The 15266-nt window shown below is 38.8% G+C and overlaps 1 protein-coding gene across 1 annotated transcript; it reads left to right on the forward strand.

The window, feature by feature from the left end:
* Positions 1 to 1391: 1391 nt before the first annotated feature.
* Positions 1392 to 13749, forward strand: LOC143031639 (uncharacterized). Its single transcript, XM_076195743.1, has 2 exons — positions 1392 to 1493; positions 9690 to 13749. The coding sequence occupies exon 2, from the start codon at positions 10142 to 10144 to the stop codon at positions 11684 to 11686; it is 1545 nt and encodes a 514-aa protein (XP_076051858.1). The 5' UTR covers positions 1392 to 1493; positions 9690 to 10141; the 3' UTR covers positions 11687 to 13749.
* The last annotated feature ends 1517 nt before the right edge of the window (positions 13750 to 15266 follow it).

Raw genomic sequence — 15266 nt, forward strand, 5'->3', positions numbered from 1 at the left:
ATCCCCATTCCTCCTCCACTCCTAGTTCTACTTTATCTTTCACTCCCTCCCACTCCTCTCTCAGCTTCTTCTTATACTCCTTCTCCTTTTCTTTCTCATTTAAACAGTTCACCACTCTAAGCACCTCCCTAGCTTCTGTCCTTTTCCTCCTTCTCCACCTATCCTCCACTTTCAACTTAGCTTCCACCAAAAAATTATCTGATATCCCCCAACTCACTCCCCATAAAACATGTACATCCTTAACTCTTCCTACTATACTCCCGGTTACCACTATATAGTCCATTAACGCTCTATCTACCACCCTTCCATCCACCACCCTCTCCCATGTGTACTTTTGCTTAACTTTTTTTCCGAAACACTGTATTTGATATCATCAACTCTCTAGACATATCTCCACCATCAACTCTCAACTACAATTTTTTTCCTTGAATTCCACACTTTCCAACCACTCCGTCTATTGGTTCATTTCCTACCCTAGCATTAAGGTCTCCCAATACCACTACATTGACATTTCTCCCTAATCCATCTATGCACTCATTTAAATCCATCCAAAAAGCCTCCCTTTCCTCTATACTTTTATCACTACCAGGCCCATATGCACTTACAAAAACCCACACCTTCCTTCCCGGCTTCACCTTTATCCACATTAGCCTTGAAGAAAACTCTTTCCACTACACGTTTACCTATCTCTTCACTTACTAGTATAGCCACCCCTTCTCTCCCTCGTCCTTTCTTCACTCCTGAGAACCTCCCAACTACACTCCCAAACTCACACTCGCCCCTCCCTTTCAACTTAGTTTCACTCAATGCCAACACATCCATCTTTCTTCCCACAAACATACTGCCTATCTTATCCCTTTTACTCTCATCTGTACAACAACCACGCACATTAAAAGACCCAAACCTTAGGGTACTGGTTGGAAAACTCCTAGACCCTCTTATGCCTTTACTTTTTTAGGAATGTCCCCTTTGGGGTTACAGGGAGGAAGATGCTTAGTCCTATCCTCGTCCCGTTTTTTCTCGCCTCCTACGACTGAAGTGGGAAGACTTGGTAGCCGCATTCCTACCCACCACAGGGGTTATGCGAAATAAAGAAATGAATATTCAGAGAAATTGTAGAGGGCAGTAACAAGGGATGGGGGGACACCATGACGGAGGGACAGTCGCAGTATAATAAAAGTATCACAATTTCTCTATGAACAGAGATTTCCTCGATCATAGACAAATTTATGTGTAGCTCTGGTCCGTAGGGGCGCCCCATATAGACCCTAAAGTATCAGCTGTATGCTACTTAGCCACAATAACATGCAGCCAATATAATTAGAGATACAAAAAATGTATATAATATAGAAAACCCACCCAGATATGTCATGTTTGTTTACATATGGCGACAGCCCGTCAATCTTGAGTTGCATTCCTTCAGGTTTCTGAAGAATTTATTTACGCGCATTTGCTTTGTACATGCCAAACAAGTGTGCTTTCTTCTTGCATTTGTAAGTACAATGGTTTAATGGTAAGGTAGCTTAGTGTAGGTACGGACACAACATTTTCAAAATAATGTTATCCCTTAAATTCCTATTGCATATGAAAGACAATTTAATTAGAAACAAAATGCTTTTTAAATTTTTTAAGTAGATTGAAAAATAAGGGAGATGCGATTTTTTTTATACCGAATTTTTGGCTAGATTTTACCATAAAATGTTAGAATTAAGGGTGGTAATTTGTAAATATTTTGGTAAAGAAATACACATAAACTCTTAACCACTGGCCCGCTTTTATTAAAATTCGGAATACTTGGGTTTTATGGGTCAACAAATTACCTGAGCATGTAAACAATAATGTGAAACATCTCCATCATACCAAATTTGCCTGTTCATGGCAACTATTAAGTTGTCAATTTAGAGATGGTCATCAGTACAATCCAAACCCCTGGCCCAATTGACATGCAACTTGGCATATGAAGGTTTTTTGGGTCAACAAAATTAATCATCTGATCATGCAAAAAACAATGCAGGACCTTTCCTTTATACTATTCTTATTAACACTTATCATGTTGCCATGCCAACTATTATCAATTTAGAGATAATCATCCATGAAATCCAAACCTCTGGCCCAATTGACATGCAACTTGGCACATGAAGGTTTTATGGGTCAACAAATCACATGAGCATGTCAAAAACAATGCAGGACCTTCCTTTTATACTATTCTTACTAACACCTATCATGTTGCCATGAGAATTATGAAATCCAAACCCCTGGCCCAATTGATATGCAAATTGGCATAGGAAGGTTTTTTGGGTCAGCAAATCACCTGAGCATGTCAAAAACAATGCAGGACCTTCCTATTGTACCATTCATACTAACACCTATCATGTTGCCATAGCAACTATTGTCAATTCAGAGATAATCAATCATCCATAAAATCCAAACCCCTGGCCCAATTGACATGCAACTTGGCGTGTAAGGGTTGTATGGGTTAACAAATCACCTGAGCATGTCAAAAATAATGTAAGACCTTCCTTTTATACTATTATTACTAACACCTTTCATGTCGCCATGGCAACTATTGTCAATTTAGAGATAATCATCTGTAAAATCCAAATCCCTGACCCAATTGACATGCAACTTAGCATATTATGGTTTTATGGGTCAAAAAATCACCTGAGCATGTCATTAACATTGCAGGACCTTCCTTTTATACTATTCTTACTAACACCAATCATGTAACATATTCCATCAATGTAATGTATGCACAATGTAATGTATATGCAGCTAAAAGAACTCTACAATCACATTAAAAAGTGCATATATAGGTGCCTTAGCCCTTACCCTTAGATTGCCTCTCAGTACACTAACCAGTCAGTACTGCAACCATCAGATCTAACTTAGATTTACATTGATATCGGTGCATTATTTTTTACACCAACTTACTGAAATAGAAAAAAGAATAAAGTATTTTTACTTTCAAAGGAGTTATTTTGTTTAATCATGTTATCTATAATCATGATAATCTGAATGAACAGCCTTATTTCAGCAGCTCATGTCTATTATCATGAAACCAAGAAGAAAATTAAGTCTTGTCTCTAGACCTCTACTAGTCTAGACTCATGGTCATGTACATGGTCCATAACATGGAATACTAACCATATTATTAATAGTTATTTCATATACTTGCTATCATAGCCATGGCCAGCTATGTAATAGGTATAGCATAGCCTGTCCAACATCTTGAAATTCATACCAGAATGATGTATTAGTTGTCAACAACACCCTCTACGTCTACGTACTACGACTACTACAAACAAGAGTATCGGAGAATCTCAATATATCGAGTAGGCATCTAAGTTATCGTGATTGCACAGCTGCGCTATTACCAACGATTTCAAAGTTGCTCACATCCGGGAGAATAGAGGCTAATAAACATTATTAATACTTTAAATATTAAGTTTTATAGTTTCTTCTCTTCAGATTTTTACTGGGAAAACTAATTTGCCAAAGCTAATATCAAAATTTGCGTTTAAATTGGTAAAATTTAGTAAAGTTTAAAAAAACTGGGCAAACACTTGCTGAACAACAAGATAATTTGAATACCCTGCGCATTATCTGAATGCTACAAGCATAAAAACTGATGCGTATGTATTCCAACTGGCTGCCAAAGATGGCCGTGTAAACAATACGTCGGTGATTGTGGCGCCATGCTCGGATTCGCGTGTATCTACTTAGTGCATGCTTAGTGTGTTTGCATTTGGCATTTGCTACACTTCAGTTCCCGTTTAGTAGTGTATTTGGAATTCTGAGCTGGAGTAAACGTGTGGGTCTTTGTCAAGGTGTTTGCCAGCCTGGCACCTGTAATTACCTATATCATCGGTTAGCTCTTATCATTATTCTGACTATTTGAAACCCCAGATATAAATACCGCAAACTGATAGTAACGTCACTAGCTATTTAAAAAATATTGAGATGGGCGAACATCTTTGTATTTACCAAGGGGTTAGGTTAGGTCAGGTTTGTTCTCAGACGCAGCTACTATTCTTACCTCTAATTGGCTAGCTCTTATCAATGAGTATTTTGAGCCCATGTATAAGTATCGCAAATTAATAGTAGTGGTAGCGATATTTATAAAATTGAAACTGGTGAACATTTTGGCATATCATAAAGATGTTTGCTGGCTTCACAGCTGCAATTCTTGCCTATACCATTCGCTAACTCTTATCATGCTGAGTATTTTGAGCCCCATATATAAGTACCACAAATTGATATCATTGGTAGAAAAAAAAAAAAGGCATAAAAACCACTCCCACCCATTCCATCCCCACATACTCCACTCCCATTAACCCCCTTCCCTCCCTCCTACCTTGACTCCCTCTGGATGATGGGTCATCCCCGCATCTTGACCTCTGCCCTGGGTCAGAAGCAGTGTCACAAGACACAGCACATCAACAGCAAGGCTGCTTCATTAAATTGGTGACCCCTCCCCCCTCTCTATTCCCTCATGCAGAAATGGAGAAGATGGGGAGAAATCCCTTTGGGTTGCATCTATATATTTTTCACACATACTCCCTCACCCCCCATCCCCTACCATTCCCCTCATGCATCACAGCATCATCCATACACAACCATTCTCCATTCACCCCTATCTTCTGTCCTCTCCTGTCCTTCCTCAACACAGAAAACATGATTAAACTAGTTCACAGAATCTGGGGGTAACTCATGTACAACTACAAAAATATATAATCAAGATACTGACACCTGCATCCTCATGTACCCACTCATGCCTATTGACATCTATATAGGTGTCATTGCTCAGTAGTGGTTAATATGAACTTACTCTGAATCAGTCATGGCACACAGCTGATAGTGCATCTATGATAAATAAGGTAACTAAATAAAGATGGTCATGTGGCCTAAAGTAAAAATTTAACAGTCATCCCTCTAGCGAACATTCCAAATCATTAGAAGAAACACTGAAAGAGGGTGGAATCATAGTAATCATGGACGATTTTAATGTAAAAGACATAATTTGGGAAGAAATGATAATTAAAGGGGGAGATGAACTTTGGAGCAACATTCTACTGGATATGACCCTAACACAATGGGTTAAGGAAAATACTAGATATAGAAACAATGAGGAACCATCGAAACTAGAACTAATATTAACTTCTGAACCAGATATTGTAAACAGAATGGAGTATAAAGCACCAATTGGAAAAAGTGTCCATATACTAATAGAGTTTGAATAAAAAGAACAAAACAACAGAAATTATAAACATAGAGAAGAAAGATGTATGTACAACAAAACGGACTTTATAAAACTAAGGAAATTTTGAAAAACGCAAATTGGGATAGGTTGTCTAAAGAGGAAACAAATATGGAAGACAAATGGAACATATTTAAAGAAAAGTACAAAGAAGGAAAGGGAACTGGGAGATAGGGTTGATGAAAGAGTATTAGGATGGTTTGGACACATGGAAAGAATGAGTGAAGAAAGATTAGTAAAAGAAGTGTGGAAGGCAGAGGTGGAAGGAGTGAATATGAGGGGGCGTCCTAGGATGAGATGGATGGATGGGGTGAAAGGGGCATTACAAATGAGAGGAATGTCTGTGGAGGAAGGACAGGAGAGGACAGAAGATAGGGGTGAATGGAGAGGGGTTGTGTATAGATGATGCTGTGATGCATGAGGGGGAGTGGGTGGGGGATGGGGGGTGAGGAAGTATGTACAGTATGAGAAAAATTTGACGCAGCCTGAAGGGATTTCTCCCTGTCTTCTCTTTTTCTGCATGAGGGGACGGAGAGGGGGGGTTGCCGAATTTATGAAGCGGCCTTGCTGTGGATGTGCTGTGTCTTGCGACACTGCTTCTGACCCAGGGCAGTGGACAGGATGCAGGGATGACCCATCATCCAGGAGGTGCCAAGATAAGAGGGAGGGTAGAGGGTGGAGGGGAGTGGAATATATAGGAAATGGAGTGGGTGGGAGTGGTTTCTATGCCTTTTTCTTTTTTCCCCTGTGTAGGGGGAAAAAGCCTTTGGTATATGTATGTACAAAGAAGGAATTAACAAACATGTACCAAAAAAGAAACAAAAAGAGATTTATATAAAATGTTGGTTCAACAAAAGATGTAGTGAGGCTAAAGCCTGGAAAAAATGGAAAAAAGACAGGAAAACATCTAAATGGCAAACATAAAAAACTTAGAAATGAATATGTAAACATATGTAGGAAAGAAAAAAGAGAATATGAAAGGGATATCATAGACAAATATAAGGATCAACTGAAATTCTTTTACAGATATATAAATGACAAACTAAAGGATAAACATGATATTGTAAAATTGTGTGGAGACAAACAATACATAGATGACACAGAGATGGCAGAAGTAATGATCAGGCATTTCAGGTCTGTTTTTACAATTGAGAGCTCACAACCCTGGGAGGATGGACAACTAGAAAGTTCACCCATGATGAAGGAAATAAAAATAACACAAAGTGAAATAAGAGACCAAATAAAAAGCCTAGATATCAGAAAGTCACATTGTCAAAAAGTTAAATTGGATACTGAAAGAGTGTATAGATGAACTGTCAGATAAACTACACAAGATAATAGACTTATCACTAAAAGAGGGAAAGGTGCTGCAAGATTGGAAAGATGCAAACATAGTACCAATACATAAAGGAGGAAATAGAGAAGATCCTACAAATTTTAGACCGGTGTCCCTCACAAGTACAGTAGCAAAAATATGCAAAAAGATTATCAGGATCAGATGGACCAAACATTTGGAAGAAAACAAAATAATAAATCCCAAACCATTTGCTTTTGGAAGTGGAAGATCGTACACTACAAATCTAATCTGTTTTTACTTGAGATTAATTGGGATAATACAAGAAAGAGATGGATGGGCAGACTGTGCCTTCTTGGACTTGCAGAAAGCATTTGATAAGGTACCACACAAAAAATTAATAAGTAAAATTTAAGAAATAGGAATTCAAGGCAAACTGTTGGATTTGGTGAAGGATATCTTAATTGGGAGAAAAATGAGAGTGGTACTTAGAGACAAAATTTCGAAATGGGAAGATGTAAAAAGTGGCGTCCCACAAGGCTCTGTTTTGGCTCCTTTAATGTTTGCCATATACATAAATGATATGGATGAAGGAGTAAATTGTTACATGAACTTTTTTGCTGACGATGCCAAATTACTCAAGAGAGTGAAGACAGAAGAAGATTGTAGATTGCTACAAGATGACCTGGATAAAGTATGGGAATGGAGCTGGAAATATGAAATGAACTTCAACATCAAGAAATGTAGCATAATGGAATTTGGAAGAGGCAAAAACAGAGTTTCGGGAAAATATACGATTGGAAACAAAGTAGTCAAAAAAGTAAACTCAGAGAGGGACCTAGGAGTAATCATCTCAAGCGATTTGACACCTGACAAACATGTAAATTAGTTATTTAGAAAGACCTACAACCTATTAAGATAAATGAAAGTGGCCTTTGATGACATGGATGAGGAGATGGTTAAGAAAATAATTATTACATTGATAAGACCAAAATTAGAATATGCTATTCAATGTGGACACCTAGCACAAAGAAAAACACAAGAAAATTAGAAAGAATCCAAAGAGTAGTGACAAAAGTGGCACCCACACTATCAAATTTGACATGAACAAAGATTGGAGAAATTACAGTTGTCAACATTGGAGCAGAGAAAGGAAAGAGGCAATTTGTTGACCATTTTCAGAATTATGAAAGGGATGGAAGTTCTCGATAGAGATGACCTATTAAAATGGGACAAGAGGGAAACAAGAGGACATGAAAAGAAACTATAAAGAAAGTTACAGAAGAGACCTGAAAAAGAATAGTTTCCCACACAGAGTGATCGATGTCTGGAACAAATTGAACAGTGAAACAGTGAATGCTAGAACTATACATGATTTCAAGAAAAAACTGGATGTGGAGAGATACAAAAACGGGTCACAATGAGCATAGCTCCTGTCCCGTAAAATACAACTAGGTAAATACATCATATCAACTCCATACAGTGGAAATTCCGAAAATGGTAAATTGTTCATTATGATGGTGGGAATTCTGACTCATATTGTTTCATTGCATTGTAAACAGACATACATTTGCCAGATCAAGTTTGTAACACAAGCCACTGTCCAACCATTGTACTGGATATAAGTGCTGATGATAATACATCTGTCTGTACTATTATTTTTATGCATAAAGTGTTCATATGGGAAGTGTCAATTTGAGAAGCAGTGATGTGGGATATGCTCAAATGAGACCAAAGCTTACAGAGCATCCAACTTTATATTGATTAATGTTAATAGCCAGGGGCACCTAAACTGACGTAATATTAATATCAAATAAAATTTCCAATGTTTTCTGAAGGCACTATTTACGTTTTGATGGCACTGTACTCCAGAATATCTGTTGGGCATTGCTTTCATTTGCTAACAGGCATTCAAGCTCATTCCTTCCCATTTTATCATTTATTTGCTGCTGTAGAGCCCTATTATGGATTTAACAAGAAAAAGACGTGGCAACTACAGGACAGTGGTATTATATGTACAATGAAGTGTAAGTATTGGTCCCTGTTAATGAAGCACCTAGTGAGTTCAATTAATTCAGGCAGCCCAGTACAAAAGTTCACAAAAGAATTTAACATGAAGGATACAGTGTACTGTGTTGCCAATGCATGGAAATCTGTGAAAACATCAATACTGAAAAATGGATGGCAATAATTGTGGCCAAGTTTAATGATTGCTTATTCTCATGAAGACACTGAAAATAATTTTGAAGGGTTTAGGGTTACCAAAGAAAAACAGCTTATACAGGAACTTATTGCTTATGTTAAAGATGTAGTTAAACCTAATTCCAAGGAGCTTTCATCAAGGATAAGGTTAGAAATTTATCCAGAGAGAAATGCCTGTACCTATACAGGTAGGAATCTCTATTGACAGGTCAGTTATCATTGACAACTGAACTGCTGGCTGGACTAGAACAATGAAGTTTTGTAAGTGAGCAAGAAATCATGATGTTCATTTGCTTCAAGGTAAACTTATTAGAGGAAGACCCAAGCATATAAAACAACAGGCATATCATGGTATATTCAAGAAAATAGCTAGGAAGAAAGAAGAAGCAGGAGTAGTGTCCACATTTCATAATGATTAAATTTTGAGGAACTATTTTATTAAGGTGAATTAAGATTCTGAGGATTTTTTTAAATTTCAATTCTGAAGATCTAGTTTATTTAGAGCTAGTTGTTGCTGTTCCCTAGACTGTTTGAGCAGTCCCATGTAGAACTAGTTTATCTAGTTCATGAACTTTAAAATTTAATTTGCATTCCATATAATGTCTAATTTTCTTAATTTAAAGGACTGGACAGGTAGTAATTTTCTGTTAAATATATACAGCATATATAACCATTGAAAATTTGGAACTTGTGAAAATTTAGCACTCCTCAGGTAGGGAAGTTCCCAGATTCATGAAGGTCAACCTGTATATCATAGCATCATATTTGTTAGCATTTCTACCTATTTTATGTTAGGTGATGGCATGTACAAATGGTCTAGGTACAAAGGAATTTTAATATGAAATGGTTTGTGAATGAAATATCCACAATCTTATTACAGTTTATTACACAACTTCAGAGTTAGATGTCAATCTTTTAATTACATCTTTTTTGCAGGATGAGGGTAACTATCAACATTTCTTTGGAAGAGCTGTCTTTAGATTCCATGTGTGTCATACAATGAAAAGGATCCTGTGTGACATCTGCAACATAACTATATCACAAGTCACCTTAAAGGTCATGTGGTGGCCCACACAGGAGAAAGCCTTTCCAGTGTGACCTGTGTGATTCTGCTATCTTACAAAAGAGTGCTCTCACAAAGTATATGAGGGCCCACACAGGAGAGATACCTTTTCAGTTTGACCTGTGTGCTTCTGCTTTCTCACAAAAGGGTGATCTCAAATGTCAAATGATGACCCACACAGGAGATAAGCCTTTCCAGTGTGACCTCTGCAGTGCAATTTTCTCATGAAAGAACTCAAATTTCGTATGCCCCTCACTGGAGAGCAACCATTCCAGTGTAGCTTGTGTGTTAAAGGTTTCACACAAAGTGTTTCCTCAAAGATCACATGATGACCCACAATGGAGAGAAGTTTTTCCAGTGTGACGTGTGTGATTGTGCTTTCTCACTAAAGGGTTCTCTCACACAGCATATGAAAATCCACACAGGAGAAAAGCCTTTCCAGTGTGACCTGTGTAATGCAGCTTTTTCACGAAAGTATTCTCTCACACAGCATATAAGGACCCACACAAACGAGAAGCCTTTCCAGTGTGTCTTGTGTGATTCTACTTTCAATCAAAAGAGATCTCTCTCAAAGCATATGATGACCCACAAAGGAGAGAAGCCTTTCCAGTGTGACCTGTGTGATTCTGCTTTCTTACAAAAGGGTGATCTCAAACAGCATATGAGGATCCACACAGGAGAGAAGCCTTTCCAGTGTGACCTGTGCAATTCTGCTTTCTCACATAAGGGTTCTCTCACACATCATATGAGGACCCACACAGGAGAGAAGCCATTCCAGTGTGACCTGTGTGATTCTGCTTTTTCAACAAAGAGTTATCTCACACAGCATATGAGAACCCACACAGGAGAGAAGCCATTCCAGTGTGACCTGTGCAGTTCTGCTTTCTCAATAAAGGACTATCTCACAAAACATATGAGGACCCACACAGGAGAGAAGCCATTCCAGTGTGACCTGTGCAATTCTGCTTTCTCAATAAAGGACAATCTCACAAAACATATGAGGACCCACACAGGAGAGAAGCCTTATCCTTGTGCCCTGTGCAATTCTGCTTTCTCAGTAAAGAGTAATCTCACATATCATATGATGACCCACACAGGAGAGAAGCCTTTCCAATGTGACCTGTGCAATTCTGCTTTCTCAGTTAAGGTTTATCTCACAGAGCATATGAGGATCCACACAGGAGAGAAGCCTTTCCAGTGTGACCTGTGTGATTCTGCTTTCTCAAGAAAGAGAACTCTCACAGAGCATATAAGGATACACATGGGAGAGAAGCCTTTCCAGTGTGCACTGTGTGATTCTGCTTTCTCAAAAAAGAGAGATCTCACAGTGCATATGAGGACCCACACAGGAGAGAAGCCATTCCAATGTGACCTGTGCAATTCTGCTTTCTCAGTTAAGGGTCATCTCACAGAGCATATGAGGACCCACACAGGAGAGAAGCCTTTCCAGTGTGCCCTGTGTGATTCTGCTTTCTCAAGAAAGGGAACTCTCACAGAGCATATGAGGACCCACACAGGAGAGAAGCCTTTCCAGTGTGCACTGTGCGATTCTGCTTTCTCAATAAAGAGTTGTCTCACACGGCATATGAGGACCCACACAGGAGAGAAGCCTTTCCAGTGTGCCATGTGCGATTCTGCTTTCTCAGTAAAGGGTCATCTCACAGTGCATATGAGGACCCACACAGGAGAGAAGCTTTTCCAGTGTGGCCTATGCAATTCTGCTTTCTCACGAAAGGATAATCTCACAAAGCATGTGAGGAAGCACATAGGAAATAAGCCTTTCCAGTGTGACCTGTGCGATTCTGTTTTTTCAAAAAAGGTTGATTTCACAAAGCATATGAGAACCCACACAGGAGAGAAGCATTTCTAGTGTGACTTGTGTCATTCTGCCTTCTTAACAAAGGTTATCTCACACAGCATATGAGGACCCACACAGGAGAGAAGGCTTTCCAGTGTGACCTGTATGATTCTGCTTTCTCACTAAAGGTTATTTAACAAACCAAATGAGGACACATCCAGCGTGACCTATGCGATGCAGCTTTCTTACAAAAGAACCACCTCAAATATTAAGTGATGACCCACACAGGGGAGTAGCCTTTCCAGTGTGAACCGTGCAATTCATCTTTCTCACAGAAGAGGTCTCTCAAACTTCACATGGTGACTCACACTTGTCAGAAATTCCAGTGTGATCTGTGTGATGAGCAGTGTGTCCTCTAAACTGTGTGGCTGTGTGTGTGTATGCACACATTTTTTACAACTAGTGCACAAAGGGAAAAAAGTGTGCACACAAGGTATTCAAAATGAAATTGAAAAGTTTTAGTTGAATAAATTGTATAATTACATAATGATGTAACCAAAAGAAAAGAAAGATGTGATTTTGAGAACCTGTCAATGGCTTTTGAAATGTAAGTGCAAAATTTTTATAAATTCACATGTAGTTTTGAGATTGTACAGTGACAGTTATTCATCACTAGTACTTGTTCAGTCAAGTGACTTGAATCAAGAAGCATGTTATAAATTTTTCCTGATGGCCTGATAATTGAGAATACTAAATACAATTCCATTTTTTTTCTTGTTGGAAAAGAAAAAGAATCAGTAGAGATTCCTACAAAGACCTCTCCTGCAAGAATAACAACATGAGCAAAGAGGATACTGATATGAAAAATAATAATAATAATAAGCTTTGGGATAGTAGATAAAGGCGTAACTTTAAAACAAAACCAATGCAAAGATTGGAAGTTTAAAATGATGGTAGAGGAAAAGGGAGTTTCTGGAAAGGCCCACCCCAAATTTCTACCCAACTTGAAAGGTAAAGAAAGGAAAATAGAATAAGGCAACAACCATATTTGATAAATAGTGCACGTAGACATGGTATGTATTGTGTAATATGTAGCCCTTTGTAAATGTACAAAACAGTAAAAGAACATTCTTCAAATAACAAAATTGCAAAGAACTGATGCACCATGTCAAATTCAAAGGAAGCAAAAAATGTGAAGTGAAAACGAGCAGCTGATCGTGAATGGCTGGATGAAATAATGAGAATGGCTATGCCTATATACATGACAGATTCCCTGAGGATGACGTAACAAGAATGGAGAGGGTTTGATATCTCCTCTCTTTCACATTTGATTCCTCACTAGGTAGTGAACATATTAATGCCCATTGTTTCGATACTACAGAAATGATTAGGTAAATGATTTCAAATTTTCTGTACAAGATGATATTAAATCCAAGAATATAAAAAGAAATTTACACAAACGGTGGTATTTGCTCTTCAAAGTGAAAAGTTTTGTAACTTGGCAAAGTTGATGGATAGTGAAGGAACCTTCCTTGCATCTAGTGCAGAGTGTGAGAGATTTTAGCCTAATGAATCAAATAATAAAAGTTAGAAACTGGGGAATGCCATTTGGATATGCTTATGAGAGAGAAAGGCTGCCAGTTATATGGAAATTCAATGAATCTAGATAATGTGTATAAGGAATGGGTAAATGCCAAAGACAGAGGAGAGAAGAAATAAGCAACAGTGGGCGGTCTGATTCGGATGTTTTCTGATTAATCGGATTTGCATTTTTGAATCTGATGATCGAATCGGACAAACCCCCGACAAACGAATCGGATAATCGCGATTAATCCAGGTCGATGTGGTGTTTGTTTGTTTTTCGATAATTAGTTGCTAATAGGACTTCAATATTTTCGAATCGTGCCCACCTCTGGAAATAAGGAGTTAGAGGCTAGAACTAAACAAGCTGAGAATTAGTGATGGACTTCTTTCATTATGTGTATTTGTAGCTATTTGCAAAATTAGAGTTCTATTTTTAACTTCATTTGTACTAGTCAGATATAGAATGCATTTTAAATATTTTTGTCCGTTCTGTCCATGTTGTCACCCAACGGACTCTTGGAATACAAAATGAATGCAAAACAAATAAAAATAAACACGATTAAAACATGTTGTCTTATTTATGGAAATCCACATTTAAAAGGTATTTCATATACACAATGAAATATTTAACTAGATGGCACTCAGAGAGTGCATACCTTGCGAGGTACTTTGTTTTCTTGTCGACGATCCCGTTCCTTCGGTTGCTTCTGGGTCGGTCCTTACACCTCTCTGAACACTCCCAGCAACAGCACGGTCCCTTCCGTTCTAGTTTCCCTCCCTCCCTCCCTCCCTAACTTCTAATACTAGCCCCCACCTCCCTCCGGGCTGAGTCTCTCTCTCACGTTCACATTCGCACATTCACACACGCTGTCCTTCCTAGGTGCTGTCGACCCACGCCGATGCGCCGGCACTCCCCCCTCTGGGGGTACCAACCAACGCTCGCGCCCTTTGACCTCCCCCCCTCCCCCATCGGGGGTGCCAGCCGCCCGTTCCCGTCCGCGCCACATACACTCGCATTCACACCACATACCTCCACCAACATCAGGGTCACAAAATGGGTAAAGATAAGTTTGACCACATTATAAATGATAGCAGGGGCCAGTTTGTATACAATCCATAAAATCTGTATCCAATCTATAAACGCCAGGGTCAAAAATTCGAATAACCCTGTGTCAGAATTCATATCTGGAACTGCATCAAAATGTAATAACATGTTTCTGGCACAAGACCCAACTTTCCACAAAATTTAATCGAAATCTGTGTAGAGCTTTTTTAGTAAATGTTGTGACGCGCCGCTGACCAAAACCAGACTGGCCGCCACACATCTAGAGCTAGGCTTATACACTGGCCATAATTGGCAAGCGTAGTCATCAAGGACGTCCGTGCTCAAGCCAAACCGGCCAATCAGGAGCTCGGAAAACTCGCCGGAAACCGGCCGGCACACGACTCGAGCTAGGTCTATGTAGCCGCTATAGTTGGCAAGCATAGCTTGAAAAGAAGTCCATGCTCAAACTAAACCGTCCAATCAGGAGCTCGGAAAGTTCGCCGGGTTCCTCACCAGCCTCCTTTATAAGGAGGGGAGCCTAGCTGAGACGGGCAGTTCACTCTAGGACACATCTTCAAGCAGCTCTCCTCTTCAAGCAGCTCTCCCCTCCAAGCAGTACTCCTCTCCAACCAAGAGTCCTCTCCAAGCTTCAAGTTCCTCTTCCATCTTAAGGTTTTCCCTGACGTTTCAGTGGCTTGTCCGAACCATATCACAACAATGTTGCAGGCAAATGCTGGCGAAAACAACTTTCTTATTGGAGGTAATATTACACACTTAAAAACAGTGTGTGCATTTACGTCAATGGACAGTATAGTGACTCGTATGGGTGTGCACTTTTGCACACAAGCAAATTTCTGCGGTTACCTAACTATCTATCTATATATATATATATATATATATATAGATATATATATATATATATATATATATATATATATATATATATATATATATATATATATATATATATAGTAGTAAAAAATGTGCCTGGCCGCAAAAGTGTCCTTGCAGATTCTCTCGATA

Source organism: Oratosquilla oratoria, chromosome 12 (genome assembly GCF_046742065.1).
Source record: "Oratosquilla oratoria isolate Oo_2021 chromosome 12, ASM4674206v1, whole genome shotgun sequence".
Lineage (NCBI taxonomy): Eukaryota > Metazoa > Arthropoda > Malacostraca > Stomatopoda > Squillidae > Oratosquilla > Oratosquilla oratoria.